We start from the raw sequence: 20,171 nt of genomic DNA, 5'->3' as shown, positions 1-20,171 counted from the left end.
TCTTGTTTGCATTTTAAAATAAAATGTAAATAAACCAATTGTTTTTTTTGTTTTTCAACACTCATTGATGAAAAGAAATCCAATGTGCATATAAAAAAAGTCTAAAGGGAAACCTCACTTTTTTATTTATTTTGCCTATCGTTCACAATCATTACAAGACAAGAATGGTTGTAATATGGTTGTAAATTATGATTTGTCCAAAAATAGTCGTCTTCTTTGTTTGTTACTTAGTCTGCCATGATTAGAAGACACACAAGCGTTTTGTATCCGTAAGTAGGAACACACTGGAAGTTGTACGTGTGCTGCTATGGAATCAGAAATCAATGCGCGGAAGAAGTCAGTCCCGGAAATTATGAAATCAGGGTAAATATTGAACACATTACATATTGTTATGAACATGTCTGTTACTACATTATATAGAGACTTGCAGTGTATATATAAAACATTGATGAGGGCTTTGAAGGCTACAACGGTGACTCTCATTAGCTGCATCTTCCAAGGATTTTTTTTTATCATGTTTAAAATCCTAATTAAAAAAAACAAACACATATGTGTTCTTGTTTCTTATAATGATTGTGAATGATAGGCAAAATTCCCCAAAAAGTGAAGTTCCCCTTTAGGAAGTTGTCTTTCTGTCTGTTGATACAGAGCTGCTGACTCATCCCAGTCCTCTGCGAGACTGCAGCCGGACAAAACTGCAAACTCGCCGTCAACCCAAGTGTCTTTAAAACCATTGGTGGATCCCCCTAAACCTACCGGCATCTCTGTCACCGTGCCGTCATCACAAGGTATTCGTTACACTTTCACAGTCGAAAGAACAAGCTGTATATTGAGGTTATTCAGCTAGAAATGCATTATTTTTGCCTTTTTTTAGTATTCATAATCACTTTTTTCTCTCTGTTGTCGTTCTCAGGCTTCCGTAACGACGAAAGGAAGCCCACAACAACACCATCAGAGTCAAACTTCTTAAAGGTACAGTATATTTTTTATATAAGTCAAAGATCATCTGTATGGCAGGAGTGCTCTGCTGTTTTTAGGACATTCTGTAAAAACCCTTTTCAGAGATACTGTGTGGTTGTCTTGTTTCCTTTTCACAGGTTTTCCGTGGGGCATTAAAAAGCATTAAACGTCATTAAATAGATTTTGCGAAAATTAAGGCCTTCAATGGCATTAGAAAGCATTAAAAACAGTGTCGAGAGGCATCAATAAATAATACGATTGTAGGACTGTGCCTATAGTCCAGTCCTCGGCAAATTAAGGCCCGGGGGCCGCATGCGGCCCGTTAAGCTTTTCAATCTGGCCCGCCGGACATTCCCAAATCATTTTTTTTAGATCTTTATTAATGGAAACTGTAGCCGCCATTGTGATCTTCAGTGATGTTTTCAAATGACTGTAAGTCTTGAACTATACAAAGTATTTCAATGGTTGGAATCTGTGCTTTTGCATGATATACTAGTTTCTATGGTAATCTAATTAGTTACTATGGTAATGTAAGTCACAGCAGCTCAGACGAGGCACCAAGCAGTGTGGGTGGGGAGCGTTTCCACAGAGTGTTTCCAGAGCGACCAGCCTGGAATACGGGTGTCAGGGACAGACGCGGTATTTTACAACAAAGTTCTAAAGCTTAGTGATGTATCAGATACTGTATATCAGATTGTAGGTGGGTTTTTTTTTACCCTTTGCATATTTCGCTGTTTGTTGCATTTTTGTTGCGTTTCATGTGATTGTAAAATATGTCGATCGAGAGGGTGTGTGACGTTCATATGTTGTCAATATTCAGTGTTTTAATCCTTCATAGTTAATATTGTCAATCCCACATATATTTATTTTCATGTACATTCTGGGTGTCTCATTCAGTAAAAAAATTAAAATTCCATTCCGTTTTTTAAGGCGGTCTGTCATAACGTTTTTAGCTTTCAATCAGACATTACTGTGAGGTTTTGTATTAAAGTTTTTAAAAAAGGACCCAAGCACACATACTGTACAGCAGATTTTCACAGTGTGTGTGTGTGTGTGTGTGTGTGTGTGTGTGTGTATATATATATACCGTATTTTTCGGACTATAAGTCACAGTTTTTTTCATAGTTTGGTCGGGCTCCAGTGCGATTTATATATGTTTTTTTTCTTTTTATTATGCATTTTTGGCAGGTGCGACTTATACTCCGGTGCGACTTATACTCCGAAAAATACGGTATATATATATATATAGTTAAGGTTTCTGTGGTTTATCCGTTATACAGTGCTCAATACCAACACATTTATTTAGCATGACCAACAAAGCCATTTCTGCTGTCACCACCACGACTGTAAGTTGCTGCAACCACTACAGAAAAATAAATACATTTAAAAAATTCTCGAATGAAACAGTCTTGCGAACCATTTCTAATTCACTCGATAGTAACATTTCATGTAAACGTTTCAATCATTCAAGATTATCATTGTCAAATACTTACAATTGTGTGTAAACACACAATTGTAAGTATTTGACTATATAAAATAACCATATGCGGTAAGACATGAGCATTAAATCTTGTTAAGTGGCATTAAAAAGCATTCTATTAGATTTGCTGATACCTATACAAACCCTGTTCACATTCTATGTCTTCTGCTCCATCTGCAGACAAAGCCAAACTTCATCCCCAAAGAGGCCATCCTGAAGGAGCTGCAGGAGATCGAAGATAACATCAACCAGTTGGAGAAGAGAGGGGTGGTGCTGGAGACGAAGCTACGCCACAGTGAAGACGGTGACTAACACGCACACTATTGACTGTATATATCGGGGTTGTACAGTATAGCGGTACTAATAAAGTACCACAGTACTAAATGAATTAAGAAAGGTACTATACTATCTTTAAAAAAAATACAGTTTCTTTTTTTAATGGACGTAATGGCGCGCTGTGGTGACATCGCTGGTAATTCGAGTCTAGTCAACTGTTAACAAATACACACAGAGCACCGACATGCAGAAACAGTGCAAAGGCCGAAGAGGGAATGGACATCTTTTGGCTTTAAAACTAACGCTAAAGGTGAAGCTATAAACAATAAAGTGACGCTCTACAAGCGGTGCTTTAAAACAGTGGTCCCCAACCTTTTCTGCACCACGGACCGGTTTAGTGTAGACATTATTGTCAGGGACCGGCTTTCCACTTGTGCCAGATAACTACAGCAAAAATAAGTGCATGACCAATACAACTCACTATAACGCTGAATTAGTGGGAGCCCTGGGCTTGTTTCTTCCCAATGAGACTGCAGATGGAAATCAGCCTTTGGCTACAATCTGTCACATTTATATTTTATATTAATGTGCATTGTATCACGTCATGTTTTGTAAAAAAATTTACCGGCCACTTTTTCTATTGTTTGTATATAACGGGGAGAAGGCTAATTTGTCTGTAGTGGTTGTCTTTTTTATTTCCTGCTTTATGGATTGGAATAACAGTGGTTGTTTTTAATGTGGTAGGGAAGGTGTTTTCAGTTATTGATTGATTTATCAATGTTGTTATTGGAACAGTGAGACTATCTTTGTGCGTTTTTTAGGAAGAGGTTGTCCGAACCGTGTACATCTATAGACCGTGAGCTTGATAATGTGGAGAGGATTTTGTTTACCTTTGTTTTATTTGTTAATTGTGTTGTAAAATTGTAATTGGTTAGTTGCCAATTATTTGCACTGATTTTAAGAGAAGTTCTCAAGGGCTATTACAGACTGGATGACATTTTCATTAAAATGATTACCTATGTCCAGACTGTCTGTAACAGTAGTGCCATATTTAATGTTATAGTGTTGTTCCATGTTTGTCCTCTTTCGGTGAGTTTGCATAACGGTCTAAAGTTCTATTTTGCAGCTTCGATTAATTCTAAGTGAAAGTCAGCCCTGGCCTTCTGGAGCAGCATTGTGACGTTGTTCCTCAAACTTTAGAAACATTTAAACCTGTTTTAGTAGCTCTTTTAAAGGCTGAATCCCGACTCTTCATTTGAGTCCAAATTGTTTCACTAATCCAAGGTATTTTTTATTTAAGCACTTTTCTTTCTACAAACCTCGTTTCCATATGAGTTGGGAAATGGTGTTAGATGTAAATATAAATGGAATACAATGATTTGCAAATCATTTTCAACCCATGTTCAGTTGAATATGCTACAAAGACAACATATTTGATGTTCAAACTGATAAACTTTTTTTTGTTTGCAAATAATCATTAACTTTAGAATTTGATGCCAGCAACACGTGGCAAAGAAGTTGGGAAAGGTGGCAATAAATACTGATAAAGTTGAGGAATGCTCATCAAACACTTATTTGGAACATCCCACAGGTGAACAGGCAAATTAGGAACAGGTGGGTGCCATGATTGGGTATAAAAGTAGATTCCATGAAATGCTCAGTCATTCACAAACAAGGATGGGGCGAGGGTCACCACTTTGTCAACAAATGCGTGAGCAAATTGTTGAACAGTTTAAGAAAAACCTTTCTCAACCAGCTATTGCAAGGAATTTAGGGATTTTACCATCTACGGTCCGTAATATCATCAAAGGGTTCAGAGAATCAGGAGAAATCACTGCACGTATGCAGCTAAGCGCGTGACCTTCGATCCCTCAGGCTGTACTGCATCAACAAGCGACATCAGTGTGTAAAGGATATCACCACATGGGCTCAGGAACACTTCCGAAACCCACTGTCAGTAACTACAGTCGGTCGCTACATCTGTAAGTGCAAGTTAGAACTCTCCTATGCAAGGCGAAACCCGTTTATCAACAACACCCAGAAACGGCGTCGGCTTCGCTGGGCCTGAGCTCATCTAAGATGGACTGATACAAAGTGGAAAAGTGTTCTGTGGTCTGACGAGTCCACATTTCAAATTGTTTTTGGAAACTGTGGATGTCGTGTCCTCCGGACCAAAGAGGAAAAGAACCATCCGGATTGTTATAGGCGCAAAGTTGAAAAGCCAGCATCTGTGATGATATGGGGGTGTATTAGTGCCCAAGACATGGGTAACTTACACATCTGTGAAGGCACCATTAATGCTGAAAGGTACATACAGGTTTTGGAGCAACATATGTTGCCATCCAAGCAACGTTAGCATGGACGCCCCTGCTTATTTCAGCAAGACAATGCCAAGCCACGTGTTACATCAACGTGGCTTCATAGTAAAAGAGTGCGGGTACTAGACTGGCCTGCCTGTAGTCCAGACCTGTCTCCCATTGACGCATTATGAAGCCTAAAATACCACAACGGAGACCCCCAGACTGTTGAACAACTTAAGCTGTACATCAAGCAAGAATGGGAAAGAACCTGAGATGCTTAAAAAATGTGTCTCCTCAGTTCCCAAACCTTTACTGAGTGTTGTTAAAAGGAAAGGCCATGTAACACAGTGGTGAACATGCCCTTTCCCAACTACTTTGGCACGTGTTGCAGCCATGAAATTCTAAGTTAATTTTTATTTGCAAAAAAAAAAAAGTTTATGAGTTTGAACATCAAATATGTTATCTTTGTAGTGCATTCAATTGAATATGGGTTGAAAATGACTTGCAAATCATTGTATTCCATTTATATTTACATCTAACACAATTTCCCAACTCATATGGAAACGGGGTTTGTAGATTGTGTTTTAATGTATTTACAGATAATCTCTGACTTTTATCATTAGGCAATGACAGTCATGTTCGGCGCTTATCTAATTTTTGTCACTGCATGGGACATTTTTAAGTTCATTCTCTAGTAAGAGTTGGTCTTTTTTAGGGATACAGGGCAAACACTTTTGTGTACTCTTTTGGTTAGGATGCCTAAATCTTGACAAGGTCCGTGTTATCAGTGTGATGTTATGGTCTGATAAGCCTGTTAGTGAGTTGTAGTTTTTTCTATGCGATCAGCTTTATTAGTAAAGACCAAATCTAGTAAGGTTCAGGAGGAGTGTATTATTTTAGTAGGACTGCTTATCATTTGTGTCATGTTGAGGCTGTTTATAATATCCTTATGTTTCTTTCTGCATGACTTATTTAGCCAGTCCAGATTAAAGTCCCCCATAACGATCAATTATTTCATACTGTGCTGATTGAGGATGTCTGAAAATAAACTGAGAAAACATGATTTTAGCTGTAGGCGGTTGGTATGCTACAATGACCTTGAAAGACATTTCTGGGGACAATGTGATCTTAATTCCAGCACACTCAAGATTATCTACTGGAGGGGTTATTTGTTCACTTTTATTGTTTTCCCTTACATAAATCATAACACCTAAACTCTCCCACTTAATCTTTAATGTCAGCATTGTTCTTTAATTGCAATAAGAAACATATATATAATGTAACAGAAGATCAAAATAAAGCCAATAATGATATTTTTTGTGGCCCCCTTTATTTTGAAAAGTATCACACTACATTTTGGTACCGGTATCGGGACAATCCTAGTATGTATACATGATGTCGTCCCATCATGATGCACAGGTGTGACTAACCGCACTTCTCTTTGTGTGTCAGAGGGGGAGGATGACTCTCTTATGGACGAGCTGATGGTGGAGTGGTTCGGCCTGATCAGAAACAAGCAGTTGGCCATGCGACGCGAGTCCGAGCTTGTCTACATGTGAGTACATGCCAGGCGCTCTAGACGTTGAGCGATTAGTCAAACAGACTTTGGACCAGAAGGTTCTCAGTGTCCCGCTGGCTGCCATCACCCAGCATGGGACATGGCAGAGACTAACACACATACTGGAGTGAAGAATCGGTCCATGCATTTATTATTTGTACATCAGCAAAAATACCACACATTCAGTCGTGGTCAAAAGTTTACATACACTTGTAAAGAACATAATGTCATGGCTGTCTTGAGTTTCCAATCATTTCTACAACTCTTATTTTTTTGTGATAGAGTGATTGGAGCACATACTTGTTTGTCACAAAAATAATTTATGAAGTTTGGTTCTTTTATGAATTTATTATGGGTCTACTGAAAATGTGACCAAATCTGCTGGGTCAAAAGTATACATACAGCAATGTTTATATTTGGTTACATGTCCCTTGGCAAGTTTCACTGCAATAAGGCGCTTTTGGCAGCCATCCACAAGCTTCTGGCAAGCTTCTGGTTGAATTTTTGACCACTCCTCTTGACAAAATTTGGTGCAGTTCAGCTAAATTTGTTGGTGTGTTCTGACATGGACTTGTTTCTTCAGCTTTGTCCACACGTTTAAGTCAGGACTTTGGGAAGGCCATTCTAAAACCTTCATTCTAGCCTGATTTAGCCATTCCTTCACCACTTTAGACGTGTGTTTTGGGTCATTGTCCAGTTGGAACACCCAACTGCGCCCAAGACCCAACCTGTGGGCTGAGGATTTTAGGACATCACATGGACAAAGATAATACCTTCTGGAGGAAAGTTCTGTGGTCAGATGAAACAAAAATTGAGTGGTTTGGCCACAATACCCAGCAATATATTTGGAGGAGAAAAGGTGAGGCCTTTAATCCCAGGAACACCATTCCAACCGTCAAGCATGGTGGTGGTAGTATTATGCTCTGGGCCTGTTTTGCTGCCAATGGAACTGGTGCTTTACAGAGAGTAAATGGGATAATGAAAAAGGAGGATTACCTCCAAATTCTTCAGGACAACCTAAAATCATCAGCCCGGAGGTTGGGTCTTGGGCGCAGTTGGGTGTTCCAACAGGACAATGACCCCAAACACACGTCAAACGTGGTAAAGGAATGACTAAATCAGGCTAGAATGAAGGTTTTAGAATGGCCTTCCCAAAGTCCTGACTTTAAACGTGTACACAATGCTGAAGAAACAAGCCCATGCATCGGTTGGGGACATCTCTGTGCTGCTGACCCGTCTCCGCTCGGGATGGTCTCCTGCTGGCCCTACTATGGACTGAACTCTCACTACTATGTTAGATCCACTAAGGACTGTTCTTTCGCAATATTATGTCACTCGACATCCATTGCTTTCGGTCTCCCCTAGAGAGGGGGGGTTACCCACATATGCGGTTTCTCATAGTCATTCACATCGACGTCCCTTATGTGGGCTCTGTACCGAGGATGTCGTTGTGGCTTGTACAGCCCTTTGAGACTTTTGTGATTTAGGGCTGTATAAATAAACATTGATTGATTGATTGATGTCAGAAAACCAACAAATTTAGCTGAACTGCACCAATTTTGTCAAGCGGAGTTGTCAAAATTTCAACTGGAAGCTTGTGGATGGCTACCAAAAGCGCCTTATTGCAGTGAAACTTGCCAAGGGACATGTAACCAAATATTAACATTGCTGTATGTATACTTTTGACCCAGAAGATTTGGTCACATGTTCAGTAGACCCATAATAAATTCATAAAAGAATCAAACTTTATGAATATTTTTTGTAACCAACAAGTATGTGCTCCAATCACTCTATCACAAAAAAACAAGAGTTGTAGAAATTATTGGAAACTTAAGACAGCCACGACATTATGTTCTTTACAAGTGTATGTAAACTTTTGACCACGACTGTACATGTTCACCAAATATGACCACATTATCATTGGGACAATTTAGTGTATTTTGTACAAGACAATTAGAATTAAATCAGTGAGAGAAGTATATTGCAGATTGAAATATTATGGATGCGGTAAACCTTATTGATCACATGGGGGCCCTAGACCAGTGTTTTTCAACCACTGTGCCGCGGCACACTAGTGTGCCGTGAGATACAGTCTGGTGTGCCGTGGGAGATGATCTAATTTCATCTATTTGGGTTAAAGATATTTTTTGAGTGTCGTGCTGTCGAGAGCTCGGCACAGTAACCGTGTAATACTCTTCCATATCAGTAGGTGGCAGCCAGTAGCTAATTGCTTTGTAGATGTTGGAAACAGTGGGAGGCAGCGTGCAGGTAAAAAGGTGTCTAATGCTTAAACCAAAAATAAACAAAAAGTGAGGGTCCTTAAGATAAGGCATTGAAGAATGGGGAAGGCTATGCAGAACGAAACTAAAACTGAACTGGCTGCAAAGTAAACAAAAACAGAACGCTGGACGACAGCAAAGACTTACTGTGGATCAAAGAGGCGTCCACAATGTACATCCGTACATCACGTGACAATCAACAATGTCCCCACAAAGAAGGATTAAAAACAACTGAAATATTCTTGATTGCTAAAACAAAGTAGATGCGGGAAATATCGCTCAAAGGAAGACACGAAACTGCTACAGAAAAATACCAGAAAAAGGGAAAAAGCCACCAAAATAGGAGCACTAGACAAGAACTAAAACACTACACACAGGAAAACAGCAAAAAACTCAAAATAAGTCAGGGCGTGATGTGACAGGTCGTTACAGTACACCTACTTTGAGACAAGAGCTATAGTCATGCATGCTTGGTTATGGTTTAAGGTCATATCCAACAATTGCGACAATGACTTTTTACTGTCAACTGAGTTTCGTTTTTTAACAATTTCTGCTGGTGGTGTGCCTCCGGATTTTTTCAAAGGAAAAAATGTGCCTTGGCTCAAAAAAAGTTGAAAAACACTGCCCTAGACAAACCCCTCAAGCACTGTTTCCTTACAGAATATTTTTATTAAAGCATACACTTTGTCACTTTATGTGTATGCATATAGAGGGAAGACCCAGGACTTGGAGGAGGAGCAGCCTAGTGTTGAACAGGATCTCAGGAAGCTGATTGACAAACCAGGTGAGGACAATTTCCCTCAAATATGACGGCTGAAGAGACTTAACATGTCTCATGGCCCGCAGAACATCTGAAGACGGCGTGGGACCGCAAGCGAGAAGAACAGCTGATGAGCAAACTGATGGAGATCGTCAATGACCGCAATGCTATCGTAGAAGGGCTGGATGAAGACAGGCTCAGGTGTGTTGGCATACTAGCAAGGATTTTACTTCTACGCAGTCTTGATCCTCTTAGTGCGGCAGGTGCAATTATCTGATTAAACAATAGGAGCAGTGTTTTCCAGAGAGTCAGCTCTGTGAGCAACCGAAACTCTTGTCAACCATTTGGCTTGTTTGCTTCCTTCGCCTTAAACCACGGATGTCCAAATGACGGCCCACGGGCTGGATCCCCATCTTACAATAAGATGGCAATAACTTTGACTGACTGCAATGTGCTGCCATCTAATGGTGTACACCAGTATTGTTAGCCATTGCATTGATTATGAGTAGTTGGACTAATAACTGGGATTTATATAGCGCTTTTCTAAGTACCCAAAGTCGCTTTACATGTAGAACCCATCAATGGACATTACAATGTTAAAAGTGTACATCGAAGCATAATATAAGTGCCATTCATACTACCTTTCCCCACCCTTGGACTGATTAATTTAAAATAAAACAACAACAAAAAAACCACAAAAAGTTCATATATGTGGTACAAAACACACAACTTGCCCACAGAACTATGTGGACATTTAAAAAAATGTCCAATCACCTTACACAATTCAATATTGTAACCATAACCAAGCATTATGGGTAAAATGCACAACACTCGGGGCGGTTAAGCTCGGTTGGTAGAGTGGCCGTGCCAGCAACTTGAGGGTTCCAGGTTCGATCCCCGCTTCCGCCATCATAGTCACTGCCGTTGTGTCCTTGGGCAAGACACTTTACCCACCTGCTCCCAGTGCCACCCACACTGGTTTAAATGTAACAGATATTGGGTTTTCACTATGTAAAGCGCTTTGAGTCACTAGAGAAAAGCGCTATATAAATATAATTCACTTAAGACACTTCAACACTCTCCACACTTCGACGTGTTTGACGCATTTTCGCTGCATGATATTTTTGACGGATTACAAAACTTTAAGGACGTCGTCAGGGAATTAAAGAAGGTAGGAGTGGTTCACGTACTCCTAATATCCAAGGTTATATTGTTTTTCAGTTTGTTAGCTAAAGCTCGTTGTAGTTAATCCTTTTAACAAACTGACGTGTCTGTTTATCATTTTGTGCAAAAGGATTGTTGCTGCTGTCATATTTTACTACAGATATATATACTTTGAGTGCGAAGAAACAGTGATTGTTGAAGGACTGGGATTGCTAAGTTGTTTACGTAGGAGTTGTTGAAAATAAATCGACATAAATCCACGCTGATCGGTACTTATCAGCCAAAAAAAGGATAAGAACCCCACAAAAAATATTACAGTTCCGTTTTAATCAGGCTGGGTGCTGTATGGTGGAAAAATATTTGTTGTGTGCGCGTGACCACAGAACTTTTCTCCAGAAGGTCTTATCTTTGTCCATGTGATGTCAGATGAAACACAAATTTAACTGTGTGGCCACAATACCCAGCAATATGTTTGGAGGAGAAAATGTGAGGCCTTTAATCCCAGGAACACCACTCCTACCGTCAAGCATGGTGGTGGTAGTATTATGCTCTGGGCCTGTTTTGCTGCCAATGGAACTGGTGCTTTAAATGGGACAATGAAAAAGGAGGATTACCTCAAATTATTCAGGACAACATAAAATCATCAGCCTGGAGGTTGGATCTTGGGTGCAGTTGGGTGTTCCAACAGGACAATGACCCCAAACACATGTCAAAAGTAGTAAAGGAATGGCTAAATCACGCTAGAATTAATGTTTTAGAATGGCCTTCCCAAAGTCCTAACTTAAACGTGTGGACAATGCTGAAGAAACAAGTCCATGTCAGAAAACCAACAAATTTAGCTGAACCGCACCAATTTTGTCAAGAGGAGTGGTCAAAAATTTAACTGGAAGCTTGTGGATGGCTACCAAAAGTGCCTTATTGCAGTGAAACTTGCCAAGGGACATGTAACCAAATATTAACATTGCTGTATGTATACTTTTGACCCAGCAGATTTGGTCACATTTTCAGTAGACCCATAATAAATTCATAAAAGAACCAAACTCCATGAATGTGCTCCAATCACTCTATCACAAAAAAATAAGAAAAACCTATGTATAATATTCAAAAAAGCAAGAGTAATAGTGCGGTGATTACAAACGATACATTGGAGGCAGCCCCCAAAGTTGACATACCTCACACAAAAGTCTGTATTGCTCCATAATTGTTGGTCCAAAGCTAGTGAGGATTTGGGAAAAATGAGGGTAAAACTTTTTTTAATTTTATTTTTTGGTTGGTCTGTATTTTCTTGCGCCTGCAAGAGCGTGTTATAGAGCCAGCTGCATGAATTAGCGGCGGAGTGCATCAAATAAAGCCGCAAAATTGCCCTAAAATTATACTTTGACGGGGGGGAAAAAAAACATGATTTATTGTAAGTTTATGAGCTGGAGTATGTTTAGAGCTATAATTAAACGTATTAGTTTGGTTTATTTTATCAGGAAAACTAACGTCAGAGCGACTCAATTGCATGCGTCACATGCACACGTTCAAGGTCCCCAACATGGCGCCTGTGGTTTAGTTGGCCATACTCTTTTTATCCACGGCTTTGCCATTGTTGGCAAAGCCTAGAGGTCTGCCAAAAAATATCTGTTTCTCAGTTGTGGTCTGTATGGGCCGCATTGGCACTCACTTGTAATACACTTTTCCACCATTTGTGGCAGTAATGACAGTATCACACAAACGAAAGAAGTCTGGCGCTAAAGTCATACAGAAGTTTCTTAAGCGCAAAAATTATGACTAAAGTGGTGAAGCTGTATTTTCATTTGCGCTTTAATTTTATTGACAGTTTAGTTATGAAACCACAAATTGATTAACGTGTACCCCGACTTAAACAAGTTGAAAAACTTATTGGGGTGTTACCATTTAGTTGTCAATTGTACGGAATATGTATTGTACTGTGCAATCTACTAATACAAGTCTCAATCAATCAATCAAAAACATATTCAGTATTACTTTAGTTTATTTTAGCAGAACATAATTGTATGTAATGTATTGGTTAGTAGTTATTTGAGTCGCTTCGTATGCAGTATTTTTGGTTAGTACTAATTTTTCCAATCAAAATGAACTAAGCCTAAAGTTGATGTGTTAAATAAATAATATTTGTGAATTACACATTGTTTCTTATCATTTGACAAAGTTGGAAACTGTAAGTAGGTTAGATATACTTATTGAATACCTTTTTAAAATTAGGAGTAAGATTACTAATTCGGTGTTAATATTTGAGTGAGTTCCGGGCCCTTCTCTAGTAGCAAAGTTGGGCCCCGAGGTAAAAAAAAACAACCCAAAAAACATGTTAAGAACCCCTGTTTAAAGGCATTTTCAGCAGTCCAGTTGCGATCGATTCAAGAAGAATATTCTAACTTTCAAAGCAATTTTATGCAAACTTAGGTTTTTTTTTTAGTGCTTTATATCTGATAAAGAATGTGAAGAAGCGGTGAGAAAAGCGGACCTTCTGTCATATATTTAAACTGTTATTCTTAAAAATATCTGAGAATATAGTGCATTGTCTAAATGAAAATTTTGAAAAATATTGGACACAAGATGGCCAAAGTAGATAATGCCGAAGGTCAAAAAAGGTACACAGCAAAAAGTCAGTGTTCAAAAACAAGAACAAATATTACAAAAATGAGGGGTATTTTATTTGAATTAAGCAAAATTATCTGCCAGTAGAACAAGAACATTTGGCTTGTCAAGACTTTCCAAAACAAGTAAAATAAGCTAACCTGAATGAACCCAAAAATACCTTAAAATAAGTATATTCTCACTAATAACAAGTGCACTTTTCTTGGTAGAAAAAAAGAGACCTTTTTGCTCAATATGTTGAAAAATATTCTTAAATTAAGTAAATGCTAGTGCCATTATCTTGACATAATGATATGCGCTCGGCATCATGATTTTTTTTTTTCATGCTTGAAGTAAGAAATTATTACTTTAAAAAAGCAGTTTTATACTTGTTAGTGTTAATGACACAGCTTTGCAACAGTTTCAAGCAAGGTTTACTCAATATAGCTCATAAAATCTCAGCAACAAGCTATAATATCTTACTGAGATCATTTAGGACCAAAACCCTTAAAACAAGTAAAACACTCTAACATAAAATCTGCTTAGTGAGAAGAATTATCTTATCAGACAGAAAATAAGCAAATATCACCCTTATTTGAGATATTTAATCTTACTTAGATTTCAGTTTTTGCAGTGTAATTGATTCAAGAAGAATATTCAAACAAAACTTTCAAAGCAATTTTATGCAAACTTAGGGTTTTATAGTGCTTAATATCTGATAAAGAATGTGAAGAAGCGGTGAGAAAGGCGGACCTTCTGTCAGATATTTAAACTGTTATTCTTAAAAATGTCTGAGAATATGGTGCATTGTCTAAATGAAAATATTGTTCATTTTGAAAACAATTGGACACAAGATGGCCAAAGTAGATAATGCCAAAGGTCACACAGCAAAAACTGAAATCTAAGTAAGATTAAATATCTCAAATAATAATATTTGCTTATTTTCCATCTGATATGATCATTCTTCTCACTAAGCAGATTTTATGTTAGTGTTTTATTTGTTTTAAGTGTTTTGGTCCTCAATGATCTCAGTAAGATATTACAGCTTGTTGCTGAGATTTGATGAGCTATATTGAGTAAAACATGCTAGAAACTAGAATATCAACAGTTGCAAAGCTGTGTCATCAACACTCACAAGTATAAAACTACTTTTTTAAAGTAATCATTTCAATCATGATGCCAAGCGCATATCATTATGTCAAGATAATGGCACTAGCATTTACTTAATTTAAGAATATTTTTCAACATATTGAGCAAAAAGGTCTCTTTTTTTTTTTTTACCAAGAAAAGTGGACTTGTTATTAGTGAGAATATACTTATTTTAAGGTATTTTTGGGTTCATTGAGGTTAGCTAATTTTACTTGTTTTGGGAAGTCTTGACAAGCTGATTTTTCTTGTTCTATAAGGCAGATAATTTTGCTTAGTTCTAGTAAAATACCTCTATTTTTTTTTTTTAATTGTTTTTGAACACTGACTTTTTGAAGTGCAAAAAAGGTAATTTTAGAAGGACTGAGAGTGATAGCTAAGGCATAAAACCAAAAACGTGCTCCACCTCACCAAATTTCCAAACTATGTTTTGAAATTTCAGGAATGAGGAAGAGAAATATTTCCTTTTATTCATTTTCGGTCAGATCAAATTGAAACAATATTTTGAATGATCTCAAACACAACACAGTCAAAGTTGCTCATCCCTAGGAAAACTGCTCCAACTGTCACATTTACAAACCATCTCCCAAAAACCAAAATGTATCTTTGTATTATTTCCTTTAATGCGTATATTCCCTGTACCTCCTGCAGAGAGGAAGAGGAGGACCAGGAGCTGGACAAGTTGATGATGAATCTCAGTAAGTAACTCCACATTTTCTAAACTGCCTCGTTAGCAACAGCACGTCATTGTGACAAAAGGTCCAATGATGTCGTATTTTTCAACAATGTTCACAAAGTCTCAGGGGTATTACAATAATGTGATATGTTGTTGTATGTGTTATAACACACTATCATGAAGGAGTGGTACAGGACACAAATGTTAGCAAAATTAGTGATGTGCTTACACATTTACAGTCATCCCTCGCCACATCACTTCATTTATATTTTTTTAAGCGTATTCTACAATTTGTCGGTCCCAGATTAAGCATTTTCAAGCACAACAATGGCTAAATAAACTAAAAATATCAATACTACAAACGTTTTAGCCACTAGAGTCCAAACCAATCAGAAGGCACTGTTTAGTATCGTGGCCACTGATTGGCTGAGCTTCAGGCATTCTTTACCACATTGTATTAATACAGGCATGTGATTTGACCACAATGAAAAAGACTGAAAACATTTCCGGGGGTCTGGGTGACGAAGGTCCAGGCCCTGGGGTGGGGGGACAAGGGGGGCGACGCCCCCCGAAGCTCCTGGTTTTTCACCAATTTAACATGCTAAAATTAACAAAGACAGCACCATTTGAAGAACATATTTTAGTGTTTAAAGACATGAAAACATCATTAATAGAACATACATAACCCAATTATCCTAATGAATCACTGTATATGGTTCAGTCCCAACAGTATTTAGTCACTAATATTTACATCTTGTGTTCATTTCACATCCACAGGTGTCACATTGACCAGTGTTATTATCCACAGTTTATTTACAGTATTACCACATTACTTCAGTTCACTTCACACATTAGCTTAATATTACAAAATAGTATTACGGTATATGCAAATTTATTTCAAATAAATCGTTAACTGGAATCAATAATGCAACTCTTTGAATTTCTGTACTTTCATAATATATTTTCACGTGGCTTTTTATTTTTAGAAAAACCCATTTATATTTCGCAAAGCAATAATTGGTTAATATTTAAAACAAACATGCGTATTTCGCAAGCAAATATTTTTTAGCTTACCTCATTATTAACAACCCTGTCTGCAACTGAAGTGGGTTGTTTGGGTGGATCTTTCCTCTCCATGTCTACGGCAGTTGTCGATGTAAACAAAGGATGAAGTCCGTAAGGTTTGCTCACTTTCGGTTGACATCCAAAAGTACCAGCTAGTGAATAGTTCGTTTTCCTTGCTTCAGGTTGTTTCATATGTTTTTGGCGTTTCGCATGTACTTCCAAAGCCTTGAAACCTCGTGATCCATAGTCAATATTATCATGACACCACGTGCACAAAACCTTTCCGGGACGATCGATTTTCCGAATAAAATCACCGAACAAAGTCGTAACTTCCTTCTTCCCAACAGTATCAGTGATTTCCCTTTCCATCCAGTCCCATCGAAACTTATTTTTTACATGTTTATCAATTTCTTTTACTCGTAAAGCGTTCTCTCGAGAACCGACATCGTTTACATATGGAAAATGGCGGTAATAACCATTATGAATGATGACGTTATTAACGTCATCATTCATAACAGATGTCCTGATTGGTCACAAGGAACATATCGACCAATCAACTACGGCGTAATATAAACTACGTCTCGAATCTTGATTTAGGGTCGGAAAAAAAACGGGAAAACGGGAGATATATATATTTTTTTTCCCGAGATTAAAAAAGACGGAATTCCGACTTTAGACGGAAAAATCACATGCCTGTTAATATGAAGGTGACTAAAGGGTATTTCATGTCTAGAGGGCTCTCATAAAGTTGAAAAACATATTTAGAAGTCCGTAAGCAGTTTTTTAAATGCTCCAGCTATGAAAATATTTGATTTATAATTAATGATTCGTACTACTCTTGAGCTGTTATGTATCCTGTCCTGAGGAAAACATTTTTTCCTTAATGATGTCATGAAAACCAACATATTCTCTTTAAAGTGAGGGAAATGATATTTTCCCACATTAAGTGCTTATAAACGGGCTCTAGAGACACATTACTGGTAGAACTTAATTAAAAAGTCACATTTGCATAGCATGAGACCTTTTAAAGGCGGCCTATCGATCCTCCATCACAGACCACTATTACGCTAGTGAGAGGAACCGTTTCTCCCCATGTATTTGTTTTCAAATTGTAACACAGCTTGAATTTCCAGGTTCCATTGTACAAAACCCAAAACCAGTGAAGTTGGCACGTTGTGTAAATGGTAAATAAAAACAGAATACAATGATTTGCAAATCCTTCTCAACCTATATTTAATTGAATAGACTGCAAAGACAAGATATTTAACGTTCGAACTGGAAAACTTTGTTATTTTTTGCAAATATTAGCTCATTTGGAATTTGATGCCTGCAACATGTTTCAAAAACTCTGGCACAAGTGGAGAAAAAAGACTGAGAAAGATGAGGAATGCTCATCAAACACTTATTTGGAACATCCCACAGGTGAACAGGCTAATTGGGAACAGGTGGGTGCCATGATTGGGTATAAAAGTAGATTCCGTAAAATGCTCAGTCATTCACAAACAAGGATGGGGCGAGGGTCACCACTTTGTCAACAAATGCATGAGCAAATTGTTGAACAGTTTAAGAACAACATTTCTCAATGAGCTATTGCAAGGAATTTAGGGATTTCACCATCTACGCTCCGTAATATCAAAAGGTTCAGAGAATCTGGAGAATGCGGTACTGCATCAAAAAGTGACATCAGTGTGTAAAGGACATCACCACATGGGCTCAGGAACACTTCAGAAAACCACTGTCCGTAATTACAGTTTGTCGCTACATCTGTAAGTGCAAGTTAAAACTCTACTATGAAAAGCCAAAGCCATTAATCAACAACACCCAGAAGCGCCGCCGGCCTCGCTGGGCCCGAGCTCATCTAAGATGGACTGATGCAAAGTGGAAAAGTGTTCTCTGGTCTGACGAGTCCACATTTCAAATTGTTTTTGGAAACTGTGGACGTCGTGTCCTCCGGAACAAAGAGGAAAAGAACCATCCGCATTGTTATAGGCGCGAAGTTGAAAAGCCAGCATCTGTGATGGTATGTGGGTGTATTAGTGCCCAAGACATGGGTAACTTACACATCTGTGAAGGCGCCATTAATGCTGAAAGGTACATACAGGTTTTGGAGCAACATATGTTGCCATCCAAGCAATGTTATTATGGACGCCCCTGCTTATTTCGGCAAGACAATGCCAAGCCATGTGGTACAACAGTGTGGCTTCATAGTAAAAGAGTGCGGGTACTAGACTGGCCTGCCTGTAGTCCAGACCTGTCTCCCATTGAAAATGTGTGGTGCATTATGAAGCCTAAAATACCACAATGGAGACTGTTAAACAATTTAAGCTGTACATCAAGCAAGAATGGGAAATAATTCCACCTGAAAAGCTTCAAAAATTGGTCTCCTCAGTTCCCAAACGTTTACTGAGTGTTGTTAAAAGGAAAGGCCATGTAACACAGTGGTAAAAATGCCCCTGTGCCAACTTTTTTGCAATGTGTTGCTGCCATTAAATTCTAAGTTAATTTGCAAAAAGCTTTTTTAAAACATGTTGCAGGCATCAAATTTCAAACGAGCTACTATTTGCAAAAAATAACAACGTTTTCCAGTTCGAACGTTAAATATCTTGTCTTTGCAGTCTATTCAATTGAATATAAGTTGAAAAGGATTTGCAAATCATTGTATTCTCTTTTTATTTACAAATTACACTGCATGTCAATGTCACTGGTTTTTGGTTTTGTACAAACAGGTCTTATTTATTGTTTTATTGTGTTGAATTTTGAGTGTTGAAAAGAGATTGCCATTTCTTTCAGATGCAAAAAAAGACAAAAAGAAGAAGTCGCCCATGTCCAAACTCTTCACTTGGGGGAGCAAGAAGGAAGCATGATGCCACTCAAACATGTTTGCTGCTCTCCTCTGGTACCTTTCATCTTAGCCCACTTTAGTTTAGTTCCATTTTAATGCTCATGTGTGAGTGTGAGTGTGTGAGGGGGAGTACATACAGTATGGTGGTCACACACACACACACACACACACACACACACACACACACACACACACACACACACACAGTCAGATCTGAGTGGTTAATGATACTCTGTTATTGGGTTCAGTGCTCCAGTTGTAATTTTAATCTTCTTACAGTCTTAATCTGTCTACTTAATGCACACACACACGCACAAACACTCACACACAAACTCATCCACACGATGGCATGTGGGTTTTAAACACTAATATGAGCAAAAGAAACAACATTTTTTTCGAATGTTTTAAAGCTGTGTTGTAAATGTGTTAAAGCTGAAAGTTGTGATGGATGGAATGCCCTGAGAGGACAATGAGTTGGATGCATGAGAACATTCATAGACATGTTTGAAAGCTGCTTCTTGCATTGGGGTGTGATGCTGGCTCCGTGTCACACACTGCAACTTACCCCCTGTCACGTCTTACTTGGGTGTCTTTATTTTTTTTTTAAGTGAAAAGATTCCAAATAACTGGTCCAAAGATGAGATGTGGGCTGGGTGTAGTGATCCACATTGGATCTGAATGGATTTAAAATGTGCGAAGGCTCTGTAGTATCTTTTTGTACAATTTAACATTGTATTTAAGTCTCGTTTCCCCTTTTATTTCCCTGCAATACATCTGCAGCTTAAAAAGATGTTATCATTAAATAGATTGAAAGTTTGTTTGTTGCTTCTTTTTTTTTTTAAAAAGGTGGATTTGTGATTGTTGTTCATTAATAATTAAAAACACTTTTTAAAATGATTAGACTATATTACACAAAATAATTTGACAATTCATCATTAATAGAAGTAATCTAACTATTCAGTCAAAATAAAATGAGGGGGCGATTGTTGTCATTGCCCAGTACACTACGGTACTTTAAAAAAAAAACGGTGTGTGCGTGTATGTACATACACGAATGTGTGTATGTA

General features: G+C 38.1%; 1 protein-coding gene across 3 annotated transcripts in view; it reads left to right on the top strand.

The window, feature by feature from the left end:
* Positions 1–19,912, top strand: part of LOC133570138 (uncharacterized) — a 35,707-nt gene extending 15,795 nt beyond the window's left edge. For all 3 annotated transcript variants that reach the window (XM_061922841.2, XM_061922840.2, XM_061922839.2), the window contains 8 exons: positions 649–788; positions 914–972; positions 2,621–2,744; positions 6,469–6,571; positions 9,564–9,637; positions 9,700–9,814; positions 15,173–15,219; positions 19,053–19,912. In XM_061922841.2, coding sequence (XP_061778825.2) covers positions 649–788; positions 914–972; positions 2,621–2,744; positions 6,469–6,571; positions 9,564–9,637; positions 9,700–9,814; positions 15,173–15,219; positions 19,053–19,126 — 736 coding nt within the window. In that variant the 3' untranslated portion in view covers positions 19,127–19,912. The remainder of the gene's footprint in view (positions 1–648; positions 789–913; positions 973–2,620; positions 2,745–6,468; positions 6,572–9,563; positions 9,638–9,699; positions 9,815–15,172; positions 15,220–19,052) is intronic.
* Positions 19,913–20,171: the final 259 nt, after the last annotated feature.

The sequence above is a fragment of the Nerophis lumbriciformis genome, linkage group LG27 (assembly GCF_033978685.3).
Source record: "Nerophis lumbriciformis linkage group LG27, RoL_Nlum_v2.1, whole genome shotgun sequence".
NCBI lineage: Eukaryota > Metazoa > Chordata > Actinopteri > Syngnathiformes > Syngnathidae > Nerophis > Nerophis lumbriciformis.
The sequence above is the reverse complement of the archived record's forward strand: the minus strand, read 5'-3'. Positions and strand labels throughout refer to the sequence as shown.